Below are 24,926 nucleotides of genomic sequence, written 5' to 3' on the forward strand. Positions count from 1 at the left end.
AGGCAGGGCAGATATTTTCCAGCAACTACCTAGTTATATTCAGCAGATAAGTGCTCTCCTTATTTTTTTCATGAACGTTTTTATACAACCCTTTAGAATGTTGAATGCAACCCTGATTTTGTCCGGAAGAATGATATTTTTGAGGAAACCAAGAAGGCGTGTTTCCGGAAGACGTGGCTAGTGCTACAGTGGCAGCACTTGAACTTGTATTTTAGTAAAATACAATTAACAGTGTCAACTTTTATATTTTACAAGCTGTTGATTCATTGTCAAAATGATCTCTCTAACGGACTCACAGAGTAAGGCGATTTCTATTTTATCTAACGGTTGTTGCTTGCCAACTTGGTCCAGCTCTCTAACTAACATTAGCAAGCTATCCTCAGCTACATTACTAATGCGCTATTCTCTTATGTGAGGAAAACAGCTAGAAATAGCTAGCCTGCTGAATCGTATTTGTTTACTAGATAGAGTGACCATTGACAGCTAACGTTAGCTAGCTAATTAATGACATTCATTCTGAACCAGATGGCTAGTTAGGGAGGGGGATGTCAGTTGAAAGTACGGGGGGATAGGCTGTGGAATGGTTGGATGCCATTCCATTTGCTCCCTTCCGGCCATTATTATGAGTTGTCCTCCCCTCAGCAGTCTCCTGTGATTCAAACGTATTAACGTTAGTGTGCTTGGATACTTTAAATAATGTGATTCTTCTTTCTTGCAGAGATCGGAATGGGACTAACAGGCTTCGGCGTGTTTTTCCTCTTCTTTGGAATGATTCTGTTTTTTGACAAAGCCCTCCTTGCCATAGGAAATGTGAGTGATTTCATCATCACCATCCACAGTTCATATATTTGTCTGCCTTCTGCAGCTACATACACGAGGCTTACGTTTTGCTATATTTATTGTAACGTTGGTCTGAAATGCAATTCCATTATCTCTGAGTGACACTGAGAAAAACACAGCTGCAGAGCCCTCCTTGCCTTTCTGACTCTCTCAACTGAGCACAATCACCACCTTATAGAGTAGTGGGGAGTTGTAGGGTTTAACTGTGAAGTACTCTGTCATTGTCAACAAACATTGACATTGTCTGTTCCCTGTCCCTTCTATCTCGCTATAGATCCTGTTTGTGGCTGGCCTGTCGTTTGTGATCGGTCTGGAGAGGACGTTCCGGTTCTTTTTCCAGAAACACAAGATGAAGGCAACTAGCTTCTTCCTGGGTGGAGTGTTGATCGTTCTTGTTGGCTGGCCCATTGTGGGAGTGGTCCTGGAGGTCTATGGATTTTTCCTTTTATTCAGGTGGGTAAAGTACAGGCCCCAGGCTGTTTGCTAAGCTTATTTTTCGAATAAGATGCAGTCTTGAGGAAAACAAGCCAAGGAAATCTTTGTTTGTCCTGTCAACTGCCTCGCCCCCACCCCCTGTTGAGTGCAGCCCTCATTTTATGCAAGGGCTTGCTGCGTGTAAAGATCCGTAGTCCGTCATCATGTGCTTGCTGATGTCAACTAACTCTCTCTCTTTATCTTCTCCAGGGGTTTCTTCCCAGCGGCAGTAGGCTTCATCAGAAGGATACCCTTCCTGGGCTCCCTGCTAAACCTCCCATTCATCAGTGGGGTGAGTTCAGAGAGGTAGTGGTAAAAAAAATAGCTGGGTAAATTCTGATTTCCGGTCAAGGTGAAAAAAGAAACGCTCCAATAGTTTCAATGCATTTTTCCCGGTGGGTAAACTGTTTACACTTGCGTTTACCCTCCACTACACCACTGTGTGAGGAAGAGTATGGCAACAGGAGCTACAATGCAGTGGGTGCTGGGTAGGCTGAGGTGGTTATACTAAAGACAACACAGGGTCCAATTGGTCTCTGACATTGGTTCTGGAAGGCTGTAGTGTCTCATACTGTGTCACTCAATCTTCTATCATATAAGTGTGTGTGTGTTATGCGGTGTATGTTCGTGAAGTGACTTGTTTTGAGGAGAATGTGTCTCTGTCTCTTTTAAAGCCTTCATAATTAACTCTGAGGACAATCCGCTGTCTTGGTCAGTCACTGCAGATTTTCCCTTGCATGTGAGCATGATTCACATCTGTTTATAATGTATGTTATACTGTAATGTTGCCTTATGCCTGACCAGAGTAGGGAACCATTGGTATTGGAAATAATTTATACTAGGACACCAGCAACAGCATTTATCCTACACGCCATTTTGAATAGTCTACTCAATCAGTCACGTCAAGCAAACATTTAATTTTCCCATGTACAACTATGCACTAAACGTTTTAGTCAAGCTTGTATATGTCATCTATTTTTGCTCTACTTTGCAAAGGGGGGCGGTAGACTGACTTAAATTAGTTTATTTTCTCTCTCTTTCAGTTCGTGGACAAAGTGGGAGAGAGCAACACCATGGTATAACAGTGACTTTTTGTTTATGGAGAAAAACAATCTATTATATTTATGATACAGTAGTTCTCATAAAGCCACTTAACCCCCATTGGTCAATTGCTTACCTCCAACAGTTAGCTAGGTCATTTTCATGAGACTTTGTATATTAAGACCTCTTCCCATTTAAAGGGAAAACAGTCAGCTTTTTTGTATCTTGATTCTGCAATTTGAAGGTCCGTACCAGCCAAGGGTACCAGTCCTGGTTGCTACGGGCAACTGTTACTAATGAATCTGGAGTTGGTTACGATGGCTACCCCAGAATGTTTTACATGTTGTTGAATGCTGCTCTCCTCTACTGGAGTACTCCCCACGTGGAGGAGAGTCCCTCTACTGGACTGAAGAGAACCAGTGTCCATTTTGGCGCTCGTACTCTGCTATTGAATGTACAGACAAACTCACCATGTCATCGCCTCTGGACAACCTCAGAAGAGGTATGGCGGAGGAGAGCTGGTCCTATTGTTACATTGTAGATGGGCCAGGGGGTTTTCCTAGTGCTGTGCTGTCTTGCCAAAAATGAACTAGGGGTTAGCGAGATGGCACAAACAGGTCTTAGACCATGTTAGGGTTTCCTGACCATATGACCAGACCAGGGAAAACTCAAAGCCATATTTAAAGGTGGTTTCCTGGTCAGGTATTGGAAAGACTCCTGGTCCTACTTATGGTGCCTGTGCTTTCTCATACTGACTGAAACTTGAGTCCTGTGGAAGAAAATAGCTTTCCTTTTCTCTCACGCTTGTTATGATTACCAGATCTGGCAGTTGCATATTTTCCCTTAATTTTTCTGTCGTTTCTGTGTATGACTGGATGAGGAAGCTCTGTAGATGATTATTATTTTTTATTTTCAAGAGCAACATTTCAGTTCGAATTTTATCAATGTTAACTATAGTAATGGAGGGTACTGAATGGAATGGCTAATGGGATATGACAATGGTTTTACAATGTTTTGTCTGACACTTTTGTAATTACGCTTTAAAAAAACGTGCCTTGTGCCGTTGTCTGTCATTCATTGTTTTTGATTGTGAGAAATTGCAAATATACTAAACAAAAAATATGAATGCAACATGTAAAGTATTGGTCCCATGTTTCATGAGCTGAAATAAATGATCCCAGAAATTTTCCATACACACAAATTGTATTTCTCTCAAATTTTGTCCACACATTTCTTTACATCCCTGTTAGTAAGTATTTCTCCTTTGCCAAGAGAATCCATCCACCTGACAGGTGTGGCATATCAAAAAGGTGATTAAACAGCATTATCATTACACAGGTGCACTGTGTGCTGTGGACAATAAAAGACCACTCTAAAATGTGCAGTTTTGTCACACAACGCCACAGATGTTTCAAATTTTGAGGGACGTGCAATTGTTATGCTCACTGCAGGAATGTCCACGAGAGCTGTTGCCAGATAATTTAATGTTAATTTCTCTACCATAAGCCGCCTCACATTTTAGAGAATTTGGTAGTACGTCCAACTGCAGACCACGCCAGCCCAGGACCTTCACCACCCGGGGTATTTTCTGTCGATAATAAAGCCCATTTGTGGGGAAACACAAATTCTGATTGGCTGGGTCTAGCTCCCCTGCGCCCCTGACCAGTCATGTGAAATTCATAGATTAGAGTCTAATGAATTTATTTCAATTGACTGATTTCCTTATATGAACTGTAACTCAAATGGTTGAAATTGTTGCATTTATATTTTTGTTCAGTATACAGTGCATTTGGAAATTATTCAGACCCCTTGACTTTTTCCACATTTTGTTATGTTACAGCCTTATTCTAAAATGTATTATAGATTATAATTGATTAAAAAAAAATAAAAAACATACCATATTTATAAGTATTCCGACCCTTGAAATTGAGCTCAGGTACATCGTGTTTTCATAGATCATCTATGAATCTACACCCAATACCCCATAATGACAAAGGAATAACAGATTTTTTTTTATGTATGCAAATGTATTTCAAAAATAAAGAAAATGAAATATCACATTTACATAAGTATTCAGACCCTTTACTCAATACTTTGTTACAGCCTCGAGACTTCTTGGGTATGACACTACAAGCTTGTCACACCTGTATTTGGGGAGTTTCTCCCATTCTTCTCTGCAGACCCTCTCAAGCTCTGAGGTTGGATGGAGAGCGTCGCTGCACAGCTTTCTTCGTGTCTCTCCAAAGATATTCGATCGGGTTGAAGTCGGGGCTCTGGCTGGGCCACTCAAGGATATTCAGAGACTTGTCCAAATGCCACTCCTGCGTTGTCTTTGTGTGCTTAGGGTCGTCCTGTTGGAAGGTGGATCTCTGTACTCTGCTCCATTCATCTATCCCTCAAGCCTGACTAGTCTCCCAGTCACTGCCGCTGAAAAACATCCCCACAGCATGATGCTGCCACCACCATGCTTCACCGTAGGAATGGTTCCAGGTTTCCTCCAGACGTGACACTTGGCATTCAGGCCAAAGACTTCAATCTTGGTTTCATTAAACCAGAGAATCATTTTTCTCATGGTCTGAGAGTCCTTTAGGTATCATGACACTAGGCGAGACCCAAATGCAGACACAGGAGTCAGATGGTTGGAGTTTAAGATGTTTAATAAATCCAAAGGGAATAGGCAAGAGAATAGTCGTGGACAGGCAACAGGTCATAACCAGATCAAAGTCCAGGAGGTACAGAGTGGCAGGCAGGCTCGATGTCAGGGCAGGCAGAATGGTCAGGCAGGCAGGTACAGAGTCCAGAACAGGCAAGGGTCAAAACCGGGAAGACTAGAAAAAGGAGAAAAGGCAAAGGAAAACGTGAAAAAACACTGGTAGGCTTGGACATACAAGATGAACTGGCACAGAGAGATAGGAAACACAGGGATAAATACACTGGGGAAAACAAGCGATACCTGGAGGGGGTGGAGACAATAACGAGGACAGGTGAAAGAGATCAAGGTGTGACATTAGGTGCCAAAAGGCAAACTCCAAGCGGGCTGTCATCTGCCTTTTACTGAAGAGTGGCCACTTTACCATAAAGGCCTGATTGATGAAGTGCTGCAGAGATGGTTCCTCCACAGAGGAATTCTGGACCAAGGCCTTTCTACACCGATTACTCAGTTTGGCCGGGCGGCCAGCTCTAGGAAAAGTCTTGGTGGTTCCAAACTTCTTCCATTTAAGAATGATGGAGTGTTCTTGGGGACCTTCAATGCTGCAGACATTTTTTGGTACCCTTCCCCAGATCTGTGCCTCAACACAATACTGTCTCGGAGCTCAACGGACAGTTCCTTCAACCTCATGGCTTGGTTTTTGCTCTGACATACACTGTCAACTGTGGGACCTTATATAGACAGGCGTGTGCCTTTCCAAATCATGTCCAATCAATAGAATTTACCACAGGTGAACTCCAACCAAGTTGTAGAAACATCTCAAGGATGATCAATGGAAACAGGATGCACCTGAGCTCAATCTCGAGTCTCATAGCAAAGGGTCTAAATACTTATGTAAATAAGGTATTTATGTTTTTGTTTTTTTGATGTGCTAAAATTTCTAAAAATGTGTTTTGTTTTCGCTTTGTCATTATGGGGTATTGTGTGTAGAGGATTTTTTTTTACATCCATTTTAAAATACGGCTGTAACGTAACAAAATGTTGAAAAAGTCAAGGAGTCTGAATACTTTCCAAATGCACTGTAGATGCCAGGATAAACTTGGAGCTGGACCAGGGGAATTTCAGCATGTCTATATAGCCTATGCCAAACAAGGCACTTGCATACACTATGGCAGTGGTTCCCAAACTATTTATAGTCCCGTACCCCTTCAAACGTTCAACCTCCAGCTGCGTACCCCCTCTAGCACCAGGGTCAGCGTACTCTCAAACACACTATACGATACATTTATTAAACATAAGAATGAGTGTGAGTTTTTGTCATAGGACCAGGGCACAAATAATAATATAATAATAATCTATAATTTTGCTCTTTATTTAGCCATCTTACATATAAAACCTTATTTGTTCATCAAAAATTGTGAATAACTCACCACAGGTTAATAAGAAGGGTGGGCTTGAAAGGATGCACATAACTCTGCAATGTTGGGTTGTATTGGAGAGAGTCTCAGTCTTAATTGTCCCCCCTGTAAACGTAACGGACATATACCAGGAGCTGTGCCAGGACCCGCCACGTCTGTTGACTCATCCAGCTGTAACGCATATAATTCACTGGCTTGTATGCGAAGCAGTAATTGTTTCAAAACATCTCCTGCCATGTCACTGATGCGTCATGAAACAGTGTTGTTTGATGAAGGCAATGTCTGCTCAAGAGTTAAGGTTTCCCGCGAGAGAGTAACGGTTAATGTGATTGGATGTTAATTATTTGATTAGGCTACCTGTATTTGACATTGTATTGTTATTTCGCTGAACACTAGATGGTTTAATTTTATTTTTGGCAGTGAAACGAGGCTACTTAGGCGAGAAAAAAACCTCACCCAAATGTATAGCCCTTTGGGAAATATGAATGTACTGTTTGAAAATTTGAATAATCCCCCCCAAAATTGGTATTTTTATTTTTTTAAATGTGAATCACATTTTTATTTGGCTTACCCCCGACGGCATTGCGCTTACCCCTGGGGGTATGCGTACCCCAGTTTGGGAATACCTGCACTATGGTAATAGACTCACAGGTCACAAGGTCAATAACATGACATCACTACTCACGTCAATGGACTTTATGACACATTATAATGGCAGGCCTGTTTTTGTCTCAACATTTATGCACAGAAAATGTAAGATTGTAGTCCTTCATTTTTAAATGTTTTATTTAACTTGTATTTAACGAGGCAAGTCCAGATGGCCCTACTATTATTTTGTTCATTTTTAATGTATGAATAACTTTTAGAATAATGTATTCTTTGTCTCCATACACATTACATTGTAGGCATATGCTAGGCCTACTACTCTACAATTGTTTAGTTTTAGTTGTGGATTGTTTACCAGCGTTAGACTAGATATAATAATTGATGGTAATGTCAATGAGAATCCCAGGGAACCCATCACCCTCCAGCTTCCCTGAGTCTATCCCAATCAAACACTCCTACATTCATTGGGAGACTGTCAGCTGTTCATTCATAAAAACGACCAGGCATCTATCCATGAACCGCTTCAGTGCACAAGAAGTAAACATATCAATATTTCCAAAGCAATTACTTTCATTTTTTACAACATTAAGAATACTGATAGTGTCTCAGCATTTTGCATTAAATGGCTTCTTTCTTGACTTTTGATAAAAGATGACCTTATACAGTGCCTTCAGAAAGTACTCACACCCTTTGACTTTTTCCAAATTTTGTGGTGTTACAGCCTACATTTTAAAAGGGATTAAATTTAGATTTTTTTGTCACAACAATACCCCATAAAGTCAAAGTGGGATTACAGTACAAGTCAAAGGTTTGGACACACCTACTCATTACATTTTTCTTTGTTTATACTATTTTCTACATTGTAGAATAATAGTGAAGACATCAAAACTATTAAATAACTCATGGAATCATGTAGTAACCAAAAAGGTGTTAAACAAATCAAAATATATTTTATATTTGAGATTCTTCAAAGTAGCCACCCTTTGCCTTGATGACAGCTTTGCACACTCTTGGCATTCTCTCAACCAGCTTCATGAGGAATGCTTTTCCAACAGTCTTAAAGGAGTTCCCACATATGCTAAGCACTTGTTGGATGCTTTTCCTTCACTCTGCAGTCTGACTCATCCCAAACCATCTCAATTGGGTTGAGGTCAGGTGATTGTGGAGGCCAGGTCATCTGATGCAGAACTCCATCACTCTCATTCTTGATCAAATAGCCCTTACACAACCTGGAGGTGTGTTTTGAGTCAATTGTCCTGTTGCAAAACAAATAATAGTCCCACTAAGCGCAAACCAGATGGGATGGCGTATCGCTGCAGAATGATGTGGTAGCCATGCTGGTTAAGTGTGCCATGAATTCTAAATAAATCACAGACAGTGTCACCAGCAAAGCACCTTCACACCATCACACCTCCTCCTCCATGCTTCACGGTGGGAACCACACATGCAGAGATCATCCGTTCACCTACTCTGCGTCTCACAAAGACACGGCGGTTGAAACCAAAAACCTAGAATTTGGACTCATCAGACCAAAGGGCAGATTTCCACCAGTCTAATGTCCATTGCTCATGTTTCTTGGTCCAAGCAAGTCTCTTCTTATTAATGGTGTCCTTTAGTTGTGGTTTCTTTGCAGCAATTCGACCATGAAGGCCTGATTCACGCAGTCTCCTCTGAACAGATGATGTGTCTGTTATTTGTTTTATTTATTTATTTATTTTAATGTAAATTTGAACTCTGTGAAGCATTTATTTAGGCTGCAATCTGAGGTACAGTTAACTTTAATGAACTTATCCTCTGCAGCAGAGGTAACTCTGGGTCTTCCTTTCCTGTGGTGGTCCTCATGAGAGCCAGTTTCATCATAGCGCTTGATGGTTTTTGCGACTGCACTTTTTCTGGATTGACTGACCTTCATGTCTTAAAGTAATGATGGAATCTCGTTTGTCTTTGCTTATTTGAGCTGTTTTGCCATGATATGGACTTGGTCTTCTGTATACCACCCCTACCTTGTGACAACACAACTGATTGGCTGAAACGCATTAAGATGGAAATAAATTCCACAAATTAACTTTTAACAAGGCACACCTGCTAATTGAAATGCATTCCAGGTGACTACCTCATGAAGCTGGTTGAGAGAATGCCAAGCGTGTGCAAAGCTGTCATCAAGGCAAAGGGTGGCTATTTTGACGAATCTGAAATATATTTCGATATGTTTAACACTGTTTTGGTTACTACATGATTCCATATGTGTTATTTCATAGTTTTGATGTCTTCACTATTATTCTACAATGTTTGAATAAGTAGGTGTGTCCACATTTTTGACTGGTACTGTGTTTTTTTTTTATTTGTACAAATATATTAAAAAAGAAAAGCTAAAATGTCTTGAGTCAATAAGTATTTAACCCCTTTGTTATGGCAAGCCTAAATAAGTTCAGGAGTAAACATATGCTTAGTAAGTCACATAATAAGTTGCATGGACTGACTGTGTGCAATAATAGATTATTAACATTATTTTTGAATGAGTACCTCATCTCTGTACCCCACACATTCAATTCATTATCTGTAAGGTCCTTCAGTAGAGCAGTGAATTTTACACACAGATTCAACCACAAAGAACAGAGAGGTTTTCCAATGTCTCGCTAAGAAGGGCACCTATTGGAAGATTGGATTTTTTTATTCCTAAAAGCAGACATTGAATATCCCTTTGAGCATGATGAAGTTATTTATTACACTTTGGATGGTGTATCAATACACCCAGTCACTACAAAGATGAAGGCGTCTTTCCTAACTCACAGAGTACCACTATTCATATTTTCAAGCATGGTGGTGGCTGCATCATGTTATGGGTATGCTTGTCATCGGCAAGGACAAGGGAGTTTTTTGGCGATTAAAATATATGTAATAAAGCTTAGCACAGGGAAAATCCTATAGGAAAACCAGGTTCAGTCTGAGTTGCTTACCAAGACAACATTGAATGTTCCTGAGTGGCTTAGTTACAGTTTTGACTTAAATCGTCTTGAAAATCTATGGCAAGACTTGAAAATGACTGTCTAGCAAAGATAAACAACCAACTAAACAGATTGTAGTTGAAGAATGAAAAAATAATAATATGCTAATATGCAAAGCTCTTAGAGACCCAGAAAGACTCACAGCTGTAATGGTTGCCTAAAGAGACTCTAACATGTATTGACTCAGGGGGTTGAATACTTATGGCATCAAGATATGACGTTTTAATTTTTCATACATTTTTTACTAAATTTAGATTATTTATTTTTTACTTTGACATTAGAGTATTTTGTGTAGATCATTGACAAAAAATGACAATGAAATCCATTTTAATCCCACCTTGTAACACAACAAAATGTGTCAAAAGTCAAGGGGTGTGAATACTTTCTGAAGGCACTGTAGATCTATGATTGCCTTTGGCAGCTAATTGTATTCATAAAATGTGTATTGTGTACATTAAAATGTGAGTAAGTGATTTGATTGGTTCCTCTCTGCATTCCCTCTCTGAGCTTGGAGCCCACCTCTCTTTCATCAAATTGACATGACCTATCACTGTTGACATCCATAACGTGTTGCGCTGTGGGCTACGAGGTCTCCCCCACCCGTCCAATATAAATACAGGGACAGCACTTGCCAAGGCACACAACTTCTGCCCTTTTCCACTTGAAACAGATCTCTACCGGCGTTACAGGGATCTAATATCCTCCGTCGCAATGAAAGTAAGTTGCCTATTAGGGAGGTATATTTTGATCTTTGCGTTCTCACGAATGGAGATGCGCATGGCGCGCACAGATTATTACGTTCTTGTCATTTATTTTGAACGCATATTTGTTTTACATTGTCCGCTTGTTCATACAGCATAACTCTACTTTTACATGTTTCAGGGTGTGAGGACTATTACAGCTTATGCACTTGCTCTTTTACTTCTGGCAACGCTCGTCTCCCATTCGTGGAGTGCACCGAAGGGCAGTTTCCAGAGGAGAAATTGGTCGCCTCAGGCAATGCTGTACCTCAAGGGCACCCGTATGTCTACTACCTATTTTAGCCTAATCATACTTTGCATTCCTTTGACATACCTTTTAAATGTATTTCTGCATGTATGTCCTCCACAGAGAATAATTGCAAATAATATGCTAGAAATTAGCTGTTTTTATGGCACAACTATAATGATATTTAATGTAAAGAGATTAACATTATCATTTAAATCTGAAGTTGTCTTATTATTTCCTCATTATGTATGTTTATTTATGAATGCAACTAAAATATATTGTATTTCATAACTGTGTGTGACTGTGTGTATGTTGCTGTTACAGAGGGACGGCGGTTTATCAGCGAGGACAGAAAAGAAGGAGACGTATATGACACATTACATTTAGGTAAATACAATACGCTTGTATTCGGCGGTAGGCACATATTCTTCTTTTGTGTGGCTCTTCTACTGTATGGCTCTGTAAAGTAGTGCACTGTATGGGGAATAGGAGGAGGATTTGAGATTTTACCATCATCTTTTACTTTGACCTATCATTCCTCTGTATGACATCCTTTTTTCAGAGACTCGCAGCCAAAACACAGAGAAACTCAGTGTGAACCAGGCAGCCACAGTCCTGCTCAACTTCCTGCAACAAGCCAAGGAGGACAGTGAGTTGGGTCATATTATAACCTACAGTAATGGTTAAGAATACATCCAAGCTAGCTAGGAAAACCACCTCAATAGGCGCTAATTCAGGCATCGACTTCCCCCAACCACATCCAAGCTATAGGTTTGAAATGGCCATAAAGGTAATTGCACTGTTAACTTTTTTTGTTTCAGGAGAAGAAAATCTTGAACAACTGTACTTTCAAGACTTGCCGGCATGGAAAAGAGAGTACTTCTGATGTGTTTTATAATGTATTTATTATTGTTGATAACATTCTAATCTATTGCATCTGTTGATCTATTGTTGGATGTAGAATATTTAATGCGATGTGAGAAAAACACTGGACTCTAAGTACGGCTACACTGAAAATGTTTCAATGTATTATTTAATAAAATGTGGAATAAAATGATTTAGAATTCATAGCAACACTTGTCTGAGGGTATATCTGATCATAGAAGTAATATGTTCAGGACTAGGTTTGGCCATCCCAGGCTATAGAGAGAGAGACCTCTCAATGCAATTCCTGATATATAACTATTGATTAAACTATTCATGTCTCATATCCTATGGGCGTGAGGGGACTTTTAGCATCAAAAGAATAGGCATTTTCTCTTAGAAAATATACATAGGTAGTATGTGTAACAGCTACTTGAGACTCAGTGTCCCTACAACAGAGCTAATATTGTATGTTCTGGGCTGGAACAAAAACCTCCACATTCTGCAGCTCTCAAGGACCAGGGCTGGCCATCCCAGGCTAGTAGCGAGAGATCTCTCAGTTGGCAGACTCCCCTGGGTGTGTCTTCTTGCCCTCGGGCGTGGCACCCAGAGTGAATGGGGCTTTGATGTTCTGCCTGTCCCTCTCCGCCTCCTTATCTTCATCATACGGCTCTTCATCATCATCCTCCTCATCGCTGTGGTGGGGGGTGGAGTGCACTGACACCGAGGGGGAGGGGGGCACAGAGCCGGGGCGGGGGTAACGGAATCCCTCTGTCTGAGGAGAGAGAGAGAGAGAGAGAGAGAGAGAGAGAGAGACAAATTATTCACGTCTGTGGAAAAACCACAGTGCAACTGTACCTGTACAATACACACAAAATACAAACCATGAAGAAATGAGCAGAGAGAGAGACAGAGAGAGATTGTTTTACTTAAGAGGACAGTGCTTAGAGAACAGTAGTAACAGATTGCACAAATACAAAATCATGTCTTGTCATTTACTAAAATGTTAGGTTGTCAATTAAAGCGAAGGGAATGGATGAACTCTGGGTCTCTGATGCATCTATAGTGTCAATCAATAGAGTCAGAGGAAGACAAACTCTCCTCCGTATCTCACCTGTGGCGGGGCCAGCGGCTCCATCTTGAACTTGTCAGGGAAAGCCCTGCTGAGAGCCAGGCTCCGGGCGTGCATGTAGAACTGCAAACATAAATCAACTGAATCAATTGAACCACAAGTAAAACACAACTGAACCAATCCCAAATCAACTGAACTAGTCTGAAGAAGGAACAATAAAATACTTCTCAGAGGAAAGAAGGGACATTGTTTACATTATATGTTACAAAAATAAATAGTACCAATAACAAAGAATAGCAATGAAGTTAGCACCAAAAGCACACAATTCAGTGGAATTACTTTCAGTAGGCTGCAATGTTGGTCATAGTATTTTGTTTTCTAAACTTTGTTGCATTGTGAGATCCACCAGCCTTTCAAACCATTAGTTAAACAGGGACATGAACCCATAGCGACTCACCCGTCCCAGGTACCTCCAGTCCAGCAGGTCCGACAGTCTCTCTGTGCGGTTCCTCTGGATGATGCGCTGTCGTCTGGACTGCTGGCAGAACCCGAACATGAACTGGGTCAGCTGGTTACACGAGTCATCTGCCGAGCGGAACCGCCGGTCCACTATGTAGATCCCTGAGAGGAGCGGGACAGGAACGGACCACTGAGACGCAGGAATAAAGTATTCCATTGTAATGTAAATAGAGTATTTATTCTATTCTAAACTGCTGACTGATAGGAAGTAGGGGCTTGAATTTCACTGATAAAAAGAGTTCTTCTGGTTTTGGGGCACTCCCAAAATATATCAGACCTCTTCCATAAGAGGTCAATCAAACTATCTATTGATTTGGTGATGAAAGTGAAGAGGTCTATATGCACGTACATACCGTATGCTGTAGGGTCTGACACATGTTCCTCCATGAAGCAGCCGAAGCCAGACAGGTTGGTGGTCACACTGGGTATTCCCATCACAGTACACTCACCTGGGGAACAATAACAACTCCACCATAGTAGTGCACCCACACATCATACAACTCTCCGCGCACATGAAGGAATACACAAAAACAATGATATAAACATTAGCCAGAGAAAACCCAAGTGATGGAGTTTATGTTTGCAGGCTTTGTAAGTGGTGACAGGTCACCTGGTGTGTATCCCCAGGGCTCGTAGTAAGAAGGGAAGACCCCCAGGTGACAGCCTCGTACAAACTCCTCATAGTCCATAGGAAGCAGGGGACTGGTGGACGACAGGAACTCTGGGTGGAACACTATCTGAGAGTATCAGGAAACATGTCTGTTAGTACCATTTAGAATAAAATATAGAGATCAGCACTACGCTGGTTATACTGTATGCTCTAAGGGTCCTCTGTAGTTCAGTTGGTAGAGCATGGTGCTGGCAACACTAGGATAGTGGGTTCAATTCCCAGGACCAACTGTACGTAAAATCTATAGCTGCAAGTTCCTTAGGATAAAAGCGTCTGCTAAATGGCATATACAGTATACTCTAACACAGGGGCTCCCAAACCTTTTTCCTTCATGACCCACCAATTGAGGTTTCTTTTGAGCCCCAACCCACCATAAGTGTTGTGCGGTGAAAAAACATACACTGACCAAAAAATAAGTAAAACATATTATCGTGCCAGCGGAGAGGAAATGTTGCAGTTTCAAAACTAATCTCCTGCAATTCCACACATCCTGATATGGATCTGAAAGAAAATGTTGCAATTTTAAAGCCAATTTCCTGAAATCCTATACATTTTTCCATGGAGCTTAGAGAACATTTTGCAGTTTTTAAGCCAATTTCCTAGAATTCTACGCATTTTGACATGGCTAATGTTGTGTTGTTATGCTCAAACATTATAACGAAATCAATGTGGTCCTGATCGTCTAGCTTTTATTTTGTTGATTGTAAATTCAAAGAAATGATAAACCTATTATAGAAAAACGTGTAGGTCCATTACCTTTTCTACCTACTTTCTATTTGGTTTAAGTCATTTAAGTTTAATGAAAGCGTTTTTTCTATACGGAAAATGTATTCTAAAAATAAATAAAACAAATGGGGGGGGGGGTAATGTCCTCCCGCGACCCACAGTTGTAGAACCACTACTCTAACAGAATAAAGAATACTTTGATAGTATGTACATTACTACTCATAAGCACGTATGGGTCTTTATGGGGTCTTTTATATTGTCAATGTCTCGGCTGCCAGGCTTTTTCCAGACAATGCTTCAACTGGTTTAACACAATAAACGAGGCAAAACACTATCAAACACGGACATCAAACAAACATCCTGCATACCTTGACTCGGTCAATGCGAGCGTTGAAGAGGCCGATGCGTCTCACGTTGGCCAGGATGGGGTCCGAGGTGTCATCCAGCATGTTGTGAGTGGTCACTGGAGGAAGGGTGTGTCTCTGCGGAGAGGGAGACAGACAGAGTACAGTGTGTGTGTGTGTGTGTGTGTGTGTGTGTGTGTGTGTGTGTGTGTGTGTGTGTGTGTGTGTGTGTGTGTGTGTGTGTGTGTGTGTGTGTGTGTGTGTGTGTGTGTGTGTGTGTGTGTGTGTGTGTGCGAGTGTGTTGTGACAGCGTCATCGTTGTGCACGTGCCTTGAGCAGTAAACATGGCACGTATCAACATCTATAAGTCACTGATCCATGACTAATAACCTTTACGGGTAGACATCAGGAATATGGATCTGAAGGAGAATATCTATCCATTGGCCTAATGATGTTTAATGATTCTCTTCTCCTGGGATTACCCTCAAAAGAAACACAAGCCCTTCTCTCAGAATATATTAACTTGCATGTAAAAGAGTTGCTGAATGGACAGTAATGCTAAAAACATGTCACACGTGAACAGGCTGCTACATCAGCTCTGAGGCGTAAGAACTTACCAGACACGCAAAGACATTTGTCACCCTAACCGCTGTGTGAATGCAGCAAAAGTGGAGACAGACAAGTCATTCTGTACTGGTACATCTAACACAAATGAGACTCAGGGTCAATAGAAATGGCAGTGAGAGTAACAACGGCCACAATCTGTCCAGCCATCAAACACCCGGGTCGTAATTTTACACCTACACACAAGTGACATGAATAAATCTAAGTGACAACACCATTTTCACTGGCACTTTGCTATTCAATACTGCAACAACACCCAATCTATTGACCCATGGCCTGGTGTTATGGCGGTTCAATGATTCACGCTGGGCTGTGTAACTGCAGGGACCATTCATTCATTGATTTTAGCACCAGGAATCCCCCAATCCCATTCTGAATTGATCACCTTACAGAGTGATCTTATAGGCCCATTTTACCACGCCAATGTTAAGTTACTCCTTTCATAAAACAGCAGGGTACAATATATAGGGATTCTCTGTACGATACATCACTATATTTATTACCTTGTTGTCCAGTTGTCTCTGTCTTTCTACCACTCTGGTTGTCTCACACCCCAACTCTGTTTAATTTGATGTTTATCATACAAATGTCTATACGCCGGTCTTTTAATCATAATGTAGACCTGACCCAATCTACAATATGGAGACTGTTAGCATTCTCAACAACCTAACACTTAATGGCTTTATTACTGTGTATAACACACATCTTACAACAATTATACACTATAACATTTACCGGAGTATATTTCATACATTATCTGTCTCTTCAACTCCTACCTGTGTGGCATAGATGGCTCTCTTCATGATGGTGAAGTCGTCTCTGTCCAGGATGGTGTTCATATCAGGGATGTCTCCTCTGAAGACATCATGAGGTCATCAGCAGGTCAGTAAGGCAACACTCAAGTAATCACATTATAACCCGCATGGACAAGCCCTTCATTAACACGGAAGCTCGTTCCACACTTTGGTAACATGGAAGACCCAAAGGTCACACACCATCCGCATGAATGAACTAAGTGAAGCCTTAGTTCATTCATAACAAAAGCCTGCTTAAGGATTGCCTGGCTAAATGGCAGGGTTGTCAAATAGAGAAGTGTTACACTGATATGACATACAGTACAGCTCTGGTGAATACACTGGTGGAAGAGAGCCTGTATTTTTTATTTACATTTAAATTGACTTACTTTAACAAAGCCTCATAAAGCCTCTTGCCAAACTTATCTTTCACAGTGTGAGCAGTGTCCCTGTCAGAGAGAGATACATAGATAATCAGCAAACTGTTTAAGATTTAACATGTTCATGGGAACCTTGTTGGCAACACAAGTTCCAAGGCAACATTCTAAGAAGAATACAAATTAGAATGTTACTTTCAGGAAACGTTTGGCGCTAACACCGCAGACATTTTGCAGAACTCCATGAGGTGTAACGTTGGGGGTTGCAGAAACGTACCAGAGCTGTTTGCGTACCGCCTGACCCTTCAGCGTCTCCACGTTAAAGTTGTTGGTCTTGGCTGGCATGATGAAGAACACCACCACTGTGACGTCATTCTTATGCACCTGGGAGAGAAGGGAAAAAAACTTCAACTGTCATTTTGCTATGAGAGAGACCAGTACATGTGCAGTATTGATTAGAGGTCCATACCCTTAGCAGATAGTTGAGTCTGGACAGTGACTCCAGGAAGATGTCAACTCCCTTGTTGGAGAACTCATATCGTCCAGCAATAAAGAAGAAGAGAGTTTTCTCCAGATTGAAGTCCAGATGACTGACAAAAAACAAGGGATAATAGTTTTATAACGGGCAATAGTAATGTAGTTAACAGTATATTGGATAACAAACTTGAAAACATAATAAGGACCTAAGTTTTACCCATAGAAGTGTCCCCTGATGAATTCCTGAATCCGGCCCTTATTAGTGGAATGAAGGTTCTGGAACTCGTGCATGGCTGAGAACTTCTTGATGTTCAATCCGTTTGGAGTCACCACATCTGTACAGTAGATAGAGAGAAGCCCAGCTTACTTCAATATCAAATATCCCTGCTCTGTCACTTTTTGTTCAATAGGAGGAAATAGAGTGAAACAGGAGAAAACCTTTTTAAACGTGAAAAGAGAATTCTTATTGGACATAAATTGACAATTTCAGGTAGTACCGCCTCCATTTCGAAAGGTTTTGGTACGGTGAACCGTAATGTACAGGACCCTGGCCCCCTCACCTGGTTTCCTGTGCAGCATGTGGTTAGCCTCTACAGCAGTGATCTGGGATACAGTTGTAAAGACATGGGCACAGTGGACAGCAGCTCTCTCCAGACAGTAGCGATGGTAGATCTGCCTCTCACCAGCCTCCTGGTCTATGTTGAACTGACAGGGGCACATCAGAAATCAACACAAGAGTCATTAATAGGTCATTGTTAAGAGATCACTAGTGTGTAAATATCTATTGTCATGCACATTCTAAGTAAATATCAGGTGAATAGTGAATGAAACCTGTGAACACAACTTTTTCAAATGTTGAGATCTACAATAACTATTATTGGGGCTATGGGGTTCATTTCGAGTTTGTTGGGTATCTGTCAATCAAACAGTTTGACAAATGTTTGAAGTAAGATCACCCTTGAGTCTTCTGTCTGCCAGTGATGAGGAGGCTTCCTCTCCATAAGGAGAAGCTGCTGTCAATTACCCTGTCTGCCCAGTGAATGACCTTTAGGTCCACAATGACCTTTTTACACTTAGCCTGAGGGCCAATTACAATACCGTACACCAGCGTGAACACAACACAGACCCATAGCTCATTGACACCCACAGGGAAGATACTATGAGAAACTAAACTCAAACTAACTCTAATGATGCTTAACGTATTATCACGTCAACATTGTCAAAGCAGAAAAAGTTTGTGAGGAATTTGAATAACACAACTTTATTGTGCGTGCGTGCGTGCGTGCGTGCGTGCGTGCGTGTGCGGCCTCTTTACCTTGCCCAGGTTGTTGTAGAAGTCAACATTTCCGGCACAGATGTATCTTCCCAACAGAGTGGCATGGGTTGTGAAAATGGTTGCCAAGGGAATCTTCCGTGAGCGACAGAGAATAAGTCCTGCCCCTACCTGCCACTCATGGAAATGGGCGAGGACATTGGGCGAGTCTCCAAGCTCGTCGGTTAACTAGGAATGAAAGCAATTAATTACTGATAATTAGCTCTGAAATCTCATATTACCCAAGAGGGTGAATATGTCTTGGGTAAAAAGAAGTAGGCTACTGTATAATTTATTTTCAAAGGTATCTGACATTAAGGTATTCACATCAAGCATAAACCTCTTTCAGAGTATTTTTCGAAATATCCTTAACAACCTGACAAATTACCTCTTTAAAGAACCAGGCAACCATGGATCCGAAGATGAGTGAGTCGTTGGCCTCTCTGTCATGGGCGGGCAGGCCGATACCACAAGTGTCCCACAGATCCCCCTTCCATCGGTCCAGGTTCCAGGCTGCTGACCCCGTGTCAAATAGGATCACATAGGGACTGCCCTCGATCAGCCAGCGCCCAAAGTACACCTAAAACATACAGTATAACCCCAACACAAGGGAAAGATATGTGTGGTTCTACAAGACAGTACCAATCAACACGAGACCCGCAATCACAGTATCAAACACATGGGGCAAAGCTGAAATACTACTAAATAATAGTTTCTGAAGCTGCTGATGTATTTGTTTGTTTCTGATCCTGGAGATGGAGTTTGTCTGCCATCTTGTGGATTCATCGCCTCTATCTAACTCTATTGGCGCCAATAGTCTAGGCCTACTTCTGTAGAAGTGCATGTCTGCCCTCTGCTGGCCAGGAAGTACTGCTACAGTACTACTATTATCCACTCGCATGTCACAGCCATAGAATAGAATAGAAAATAATAGAATAGAGTAATTCTGTAGTAGAGTACCAGGCAGCCGTTGTCATTGAGGGCACCCATGGCTTTCTTGATGGCTGGGTTGGGGGGCTCACACTGCTCCACCTGGGTGTTAAAGTTGTGTTCGTAGTACGGCCCCATCATGAATAAGTTCTCCCCCCATTCATCCACTGTTATCTTGGCCTTGGTCTGGATAACTGTGTAGATCCCACCCACTGGAGGAAATATATATAATATACATGAGATTCAAACTTTCTAACCTGTGACTTGTTATGACAACCATAAGGGGAGGTGTGTCCACATATTAAGATATAATTCTGCATGATATTGTGTGTTTTGCATGATTAATAGTCCAAGATACACTGGAATTAACAAAAACAAAGACCATGATATAAATAGCTTATAAATATAAATAAAAAACTGAAAATGCTGCATAGAAGATAAGCTACAGTTGTCAAATATTTGTGAAGAGGACCCTCAACAATCACAAACCACTGTATTATGTTTGCACACCATCATATTGTAGGCGTATAAGACATTTCCCTGATGCCAAATACATTTACTCAGCATACATTTTTTACATTACATTTTAGTCATTTAGCAGACGCTCTTATCCAGAGCGACTTACAGTAGTGAATGCATACATTTCATACAATTTCATACATTTTTTTTTTTGCATACCTGATAAACAGTGTTGGGGATGCTACTCTTAAAATATAGTTTACCAAGCTACTAATTGCTTCAATCTGGAAGAAGTAAAGCTACCCTTAAGAACAATATAGTTTACTTAACTAAATTGACTTTGAAAAAGTATTTCACTACGTCCAAACTGCATCTGAAATGTCATAGACTACAAATTGCAATAACAGATCACTTTGGGTTCATATGTAAACAGAACGTGTAATTTAGCCTACTAAATACAAAAACATTGTTTCAAGTAACATCTAGGCAAGTCTGATGCCGAATAATGAACGAAATTCTTGCCTACCCAAAAAAACACAACCAAGATTTGAATTCAATTCAACTACCACCAAGCTACTGCAAAATGTAGTTAAATTCAAATCAAATCAAATGTTATTTGTCACATGCGCCGAATACAAAAGGTGTAGAGCTTACCCTGAAATGCAGTTTTAAGAAAATAGAGATAAGAAAGTATTTAATTAATAAAATAAAATAAAAAAATATACACCTCCGTTCAAAGATTTGGGGTTACTTAGAAATGTCCTTGTTTTTTCAAGAAAATCACATTTTTCGTCCATTAAAATAAAATAAAATTTATCAGAAATACATTGTAGACATTGTTCATGTTGTAGATTAGTACTGTAGCTGGAAATGGCAGATTGTTAATGGAATATCTACATAGGCGTACAGAGGCCCATTATCAGCAACCATCACTCCTGTGTTCCAATGGCACGTTGTGTTAGCTAATCCAAGTTTATCATTTTAAAAGGCTAATTGATCATTAGAAAACCCTTTTGCAATTATGTTAGCACAGCTGAAAACTGTTGTTCTGATTAAAGAAGCCATAAAACTGGCCTTCTTTAGACTAGTTGAGTATCTGGAGCATCAGCATTTGTGGGTTCGATTACAGGCTCAAAATGGCCAGAAACAAAGAACTTTCTTCTGAAACTTGTCAGTCTATTCTTGTTCTGAGAAATTAAGGCTATTCCATGTGAGAAATTGCCAAGAAACTGAAGATCTCGTACAACGCTGTGTAATACTCCTTTCACAGAACAGTGCAAAAGTGGGAAGCCCCGGTGCACAACTGAGCAAGAGGACAAGTACATTAGAGTGTCTAGTTTGAGAAACAGATGCCTCACAAGTCCTCAACTGGCAGCTTCATTAAAAGTACCTGCAAAACACCAGTCTCAACGTCAACAGTGAAGAGGCAACTCCGGGATGCTGGCCTTCTAGGCAGAGTTGCAAAGAAAAGCCATATCTCAGACTGGCCAATAAAAATAAAAGATTAAAATGGGCAAAAGAACACAGACACTGGGCAGAGGAACTCTGTCGATATTCCATCTATGTCGATATTCCATTAACAATCAGCCGTTTCCAGCTACAATAGTCATTTACAACATTAACAATGTCTACACTGTATTTCTGATTAATTTTATGTTATTTTAATGGACAAAAAATTTGATTTTCTTTCAATACAAGGACATTTCTAAGTGACCCCAAACTTAAAAGTAACACAATAAAATAACAATAATGAAGCTATATACAGGGGGTACCGACTTAAAAGTAACACAATAAAAGAACAATAATGAAGCTATATACAGGCGGTACCGAGTCAATGTGCGGGGGTACAAGTTAGTCGAGGTAATTTGTACAGTGACTATGCATAGATAATAAACAGTGAGTAGCAGCAGTGTAAAAACAGGGGGGGGGTTTGGGGACCCATGCCAAATCTTTTCAGTCTCCTGAGGGGGAAAAGGTGTTGTTGTGTCCTCTTCATGACTTTCTTGGTGTGTTGGACCATGATAGTTTGTTGGTGATGTGGACACCAAGGAACTTGAAGCTCTACCTGCTCCACTATAACCCTGTCGATGTGAATAGGGGCGTGTTCGGCCCTCCTTTTCCTGTAGTCCATGATCATCTACTTTGTCTTGCTCACGTTGAAGGAGAGGTTGTTGTCCTGGTACCAAACTGCCAGGTCTCTGACCTCCTCCCTATAGGCTGTCTCATCGTTGTCGGGGATCAGGCCTACCACTGTTGTGTCGTCAGCAAACTTAATGATGGTGTTGGAGGAGCCGTGCTTAGCCATGCAGTTGTGGGTGAACAGGGAGTACAGGAGGGGATTAAGAACACATCCCTGAGGGGCCCCAGTGCTGAGGATCAGCGTGGCAGATGTGTTGTTGCCGACCCTTACCACCTGGGGGCGGCCCGTCAGGAAGTCCAGGATGTGTTTAGTCCCAGGGTCCTTAGCTTGGTGATAAGCTTTGTGGGTTGAACTAGTTGAACTACATATATAGAAGTTCACTACTCCCAACACTGCATAAGTGATAACCTCTGAACTCTTCACATAAACAACAGGATAGACTCAGACAACAGATCCGTACGTGTACAGTACACAGAACTGAATCAATCAATCAATCAATCAAATGTATTTATAAAGCCCTTCTTACATCAGCTGATGTCACAAAGTGCTGTACAGAAACCCAGCCTAAAACCCCAAACAGCAAGCAATGCAGGTGTAGAAGCACGGTGGCTAGGAAAAACTCCCTAGATAGGCCAGAACCTAGGAAGAAACCTAGAGGAACCAGGAAGAGCCCTATACTACAAAAAGTACATCATGTTTTTATGATCATTGGGACTCTCATGTCTAGTTCAGTCTATTTTCTAGGAACACACATTTATTTTGCCAGTAAGGTTAAGGTTCATATAGTATATATAACCATAGTTCATATGGTTCACACATCCTCTTACACAAACAACATTAAGACATATGTATTTGACAGAGATTGTGTATTTATCTTCAATTTAATGTTTAAAGGTTCAGACACTGAGACAGTTAAAGTTCTCCACAGTGTAATTTCACTGTATTTCAATATTTGCTCTTTTGTGGCCAAAGATTCAAAGATGACCATATTTAGCAAAAATGAGATGACAGGTGACACTGGCATTAGGCTGAACTGTCACAGCTCCAGAGGAATTTTAAGATGATCCTCTCAATCATGATAGTATCCCATATCTGACCACTCTGGACCAATAGTCCAGGGGTCATGAACTCTGTAAGAGTTGCTCCATATTTGTACACTTCACTGCAACCCATCTTTACAGAACAGTAGTAACACTGCCTAAAATATATGATGGACTATTACAATTGAAAGGTCATCAATAGCATCTGTAGATAATGCATACAACATTGCATCCACTGTCACTATTACATTCACTGAGGAGGGACGCAAAACAGTTATACTCCAAGGACCAAGACCATTGGAAGAGACTTTACAGTGAATTGTCTGTCTCCATGCAAATAATTCTCGGTCAGGTAATACTAACCTTTATTAGTGACCTCCCAGGCTACCTCAAACAGCAGCAGGTCGTCTACAGGTAGATCTTCCTCATCCCACAGAGGCAAACCGCTCAGTGACGTCATGGATAAGGAACGGGTCAGGGGCATGTTGCTGTCAACAAGTAGAGTTTTTGAAGTTAAGAAAAGGTAAGTGCCACTGATGCTCTCTCAGTTTGTTGGTCCACTCCTCTGTAGGTTCAACTGTAAACTGTCTATCTTCTCACACCCGAATATCCCACTGGAGTTCACTTGGACTCAGAAGAGGATACAACACACATCCCATTGTCCCAGTTCGTCACTCGTAGCAGTCCACTGTCCAGCCCGCCTACTTTTTGTGATTGAATCCGACCCTCGTCTTTGAACAGAAAGTCAACATTCCCTGGCTGCATGCACGGGACTGAAGTCCACACACAGACATCAAGAGTAATGTTTTGACAAAGCCAATAGTGAGCCAAAGTGGAGAATATACAGATGTAGGATCTTAATTTGAGCCAGTTTGCTACAGCAGGAAAATAATCCTGCAGCAACAGGAAATATTAATTATTATGAGGATTATGATTAATTGACATTTTTATAGGGGTTGATAAATTTTTCATTACTGGAAATTACAAACTTTAGAAGGCATTTTAAAACTCAAATACACTACAAGTTTGCATTTCCTGCTGTGCAGGACAATTCTCAGCAACAAAAGAGCGATCAAATGAAGATCCTACATAAATTATATATGAAAGTTTTACCGTCATTATTCTGTGGTTTCCCTAGCCTTAAACAGTACACCAAATTCATGATATTAAAATACTCATTCACATTTGGATATTGTATTTTTTATATCAAAATGTAAATGTTTATTATTTATATCATGAATTTGTCCATACTATTTATAGGGCTATGGTTTCCTCCTTATTTAGGCGCTGTAGACTATATTAGGCCTACTGGAGTTTTATTATCATGCACATCATATGTCTGCAATTGAGGGACCTCGACATTAATTACAATAGCCTAAATAATTACACAAATCACATTTTTGTTTTGAAACAATAGCTTAAGTTAGGGAAAAAACAGTAATTGCGACAAAAACGTTCGCTTGAACTTTGCTCCTCCTCATTCAGTGACAGCCAAATGTTAGGGCTGTGTAATGTATATCCACACATTGAAACCTGACCTCGCTCTTAATCCATGTT

At 40.8% G+C, this 24,926-nt stretch overlaps 3 protein-coding genes across 6 annotated transcripts; 2 read left to right on the plus strand and 1 right to left on the minus strand.

The window, feature by feature from the left end:
- Window positions 1-125: 125 nt before the first annotated feature.
- On the plus strand, window positions 126-3,556 carry LOC106576018 (vesicle transport protein GOT1B). Of its 2 annotated transcripts, XR_001321880.2 has the most exons (6): window positions 126-299; window positions 719-810; window positions 1,115-1,293; window positions 1,525-1,606; window positions 1,989-2,053; window positions 2,358-3,556. XR_001321880.2 is itself a non-coding variant. In XM_014152815.2 (5 exons), the coding sequence occupies exons 1-5, from the start codon at window positions 275-277 to the stop codon at window positions 2,394-2,396; spliced, it is 417 nt and encodes a 138-aa protein (XP_014008290.1). In that variant the 5' UTR covers window positions 126-274; the 3' UTR covers window positions 2,397-3,556. The 2 variants fall into 2 exon arrangements, 1 of the variants encoding a protein (XP_014008290.1); XM_014152815.2 differs by lacking the exon at window positions 1,989-2,053.
- A 5,997-nt stretch (window positions 3,557-9,553) lies between these two features.
- Window positions 9,554-12,095, plus strand: LOC106566434 (spexin prohormone 1). Of its 2 annotated transcripts, XM_045699683.1 has the most exons (5): window positions 9,554-10,751; window positions 10,917-11,055; window positions 11,346-11,408; window positions 11,584-11,670; window positions 11,843-12,095. In XM_045699683.1, the coding sequence occupies exons 1-5, from the start codon at window positions 10,746-10,748 to the stop codon at window positions 11,905-11,907; spliced, it is 360 nt and encodes a 119-aa protein (XP_045555639.1). In that variant the 5' UTR covers window positions 9,554-10,745; the 3' UTR covers window positions 11,908-12,095. The 2 variants fall into 2 exon arrangements, with proteins under 2 accessions (XP_045555639.1, XP_013989941.1); XM_014134466.2 differs by having other exon boundaries at window positions 9,555-11,055.
- gys2 (glycogen synthase 2) lies at window positions 11,908-24,095 on the minus strand. 2 transcript variants are annotated; one of them, XM_045699682.1, is made up of 16 exons: window positions 23,733-24,095; window positions 19,761-19,942; window positions 19,189-19,380; window positions 18,804-18,989; window positions 18,049-18,193; window positions 17,706-17,823; window positions 17,481-17,601; window positions 17,289-17,395; window positions 17,024-17,083; window positions 16,617-16,695; window positions 15,241-15,354; window positions 14,087-14,213; window positions 13,830-13,925; window positions 13,415-13,578; window positions 13,000-13,080; window positions 11,908-12,660 (listed from the first exon to the last, which is right to left on the minus strand). In XM_045699682.1, the coding sequence occupies exons 1-16, from the start codon at window positions 23,851-23,853 to the stop codon at window positions 12,442-12,444; spliced, it is 2,112 nt and encodes a 703-aa protein (XP_045555638.1). In that variant the 5' UTR covers window positions 23,854-24,095; the 3' UTR covers window positions 11,908-12,441. The 2 variants fall into 2 exon arrangements, 1 of the variants encoding a protein (XP_045555638.1); XR_006760100.1 differs by having other exon boundaries at window positions 12,529-12,660; window positions 13,415-13,606.
- Window positions 24,096-24,926: the final 831 nt, after the last annotated feature.

The sequence above is a fragment of the Salmo salar genome, chromosome ssa17, assembly GCF_905237065.1.
Source record: "Salmo salar chromosome ssa17, Ssal_v3.1, whole genome shotgun sequence".
Taxonomy (NCBI): Eukaryota; Metazoa; Chordata; class Actinopteri; order Salmoniformes; family Salmonidae; genus Salmo; species Salmo salar.

Bases quoted from the DNA above. Each gene is read 5' to 3' on its own strand.
- gys2 (XM_045699682.1), bottom strand. From the start codon at position 23,853: ATGCCCCTGACCCGTTCCTTATCCATGACGTCACTGAGCGGTTTGCCT. The intron at 19,381-19,760 runs GTACTCTACTAC...TGTATGTTTTAG, and splicing joins TCAATGACAACGGCTGCCTG to GTGTACTTTGGGCGCTGGCT. The intron at 16,696-17,023 runs GTAAGTCAATTT...TGATGTCTTCAG, and splicing joins CTTTATGAGGCTTTGTTAAA to AGGAGACATCCCTGATATGA.
- LOC106576018 (XM_014152815.2), top strand. From the start codon at position 275: ATGATCTCTCTAACGGACTCACAGA. The intron at 811-1,114 runs GTGAGTGATTTC...ATCTCGCTATAG, and splicing joins CCCTCCTTGCCATAGGAAAT to ATCCTGTTTGTGGCTGGCCT. The intron at 1,607-2,357 runs GTGAGTTCAGAG...TCTCTCTTTCAG, and splicing joins ACCTCCCATTCATCAGTGGG to TTCGTGGACAAAGTGGGAGA.
- LOC106566434 (XM_014134466.2), top strand. From the start codon at position 10,908: ATGTTTCAGGGTGTGAGGACTATTACAGCTTATGCACTTGCTCTTTTA. The intron at 11,056-11,345 runs GTATGTCTACTA...TTGCTGTTACAG, and splicing joins GCTGTACCTCAAGGGCACCC to AGGGACGGCGGTTTATCAGC. The intron at 11,671-11,842 runs GTGAGTTGGGTC...TTTTTGTTTCAG, and splicing joins GCAACAAGCCAAGGAGGACA to GAGAAGAAAATCTTGAACAA.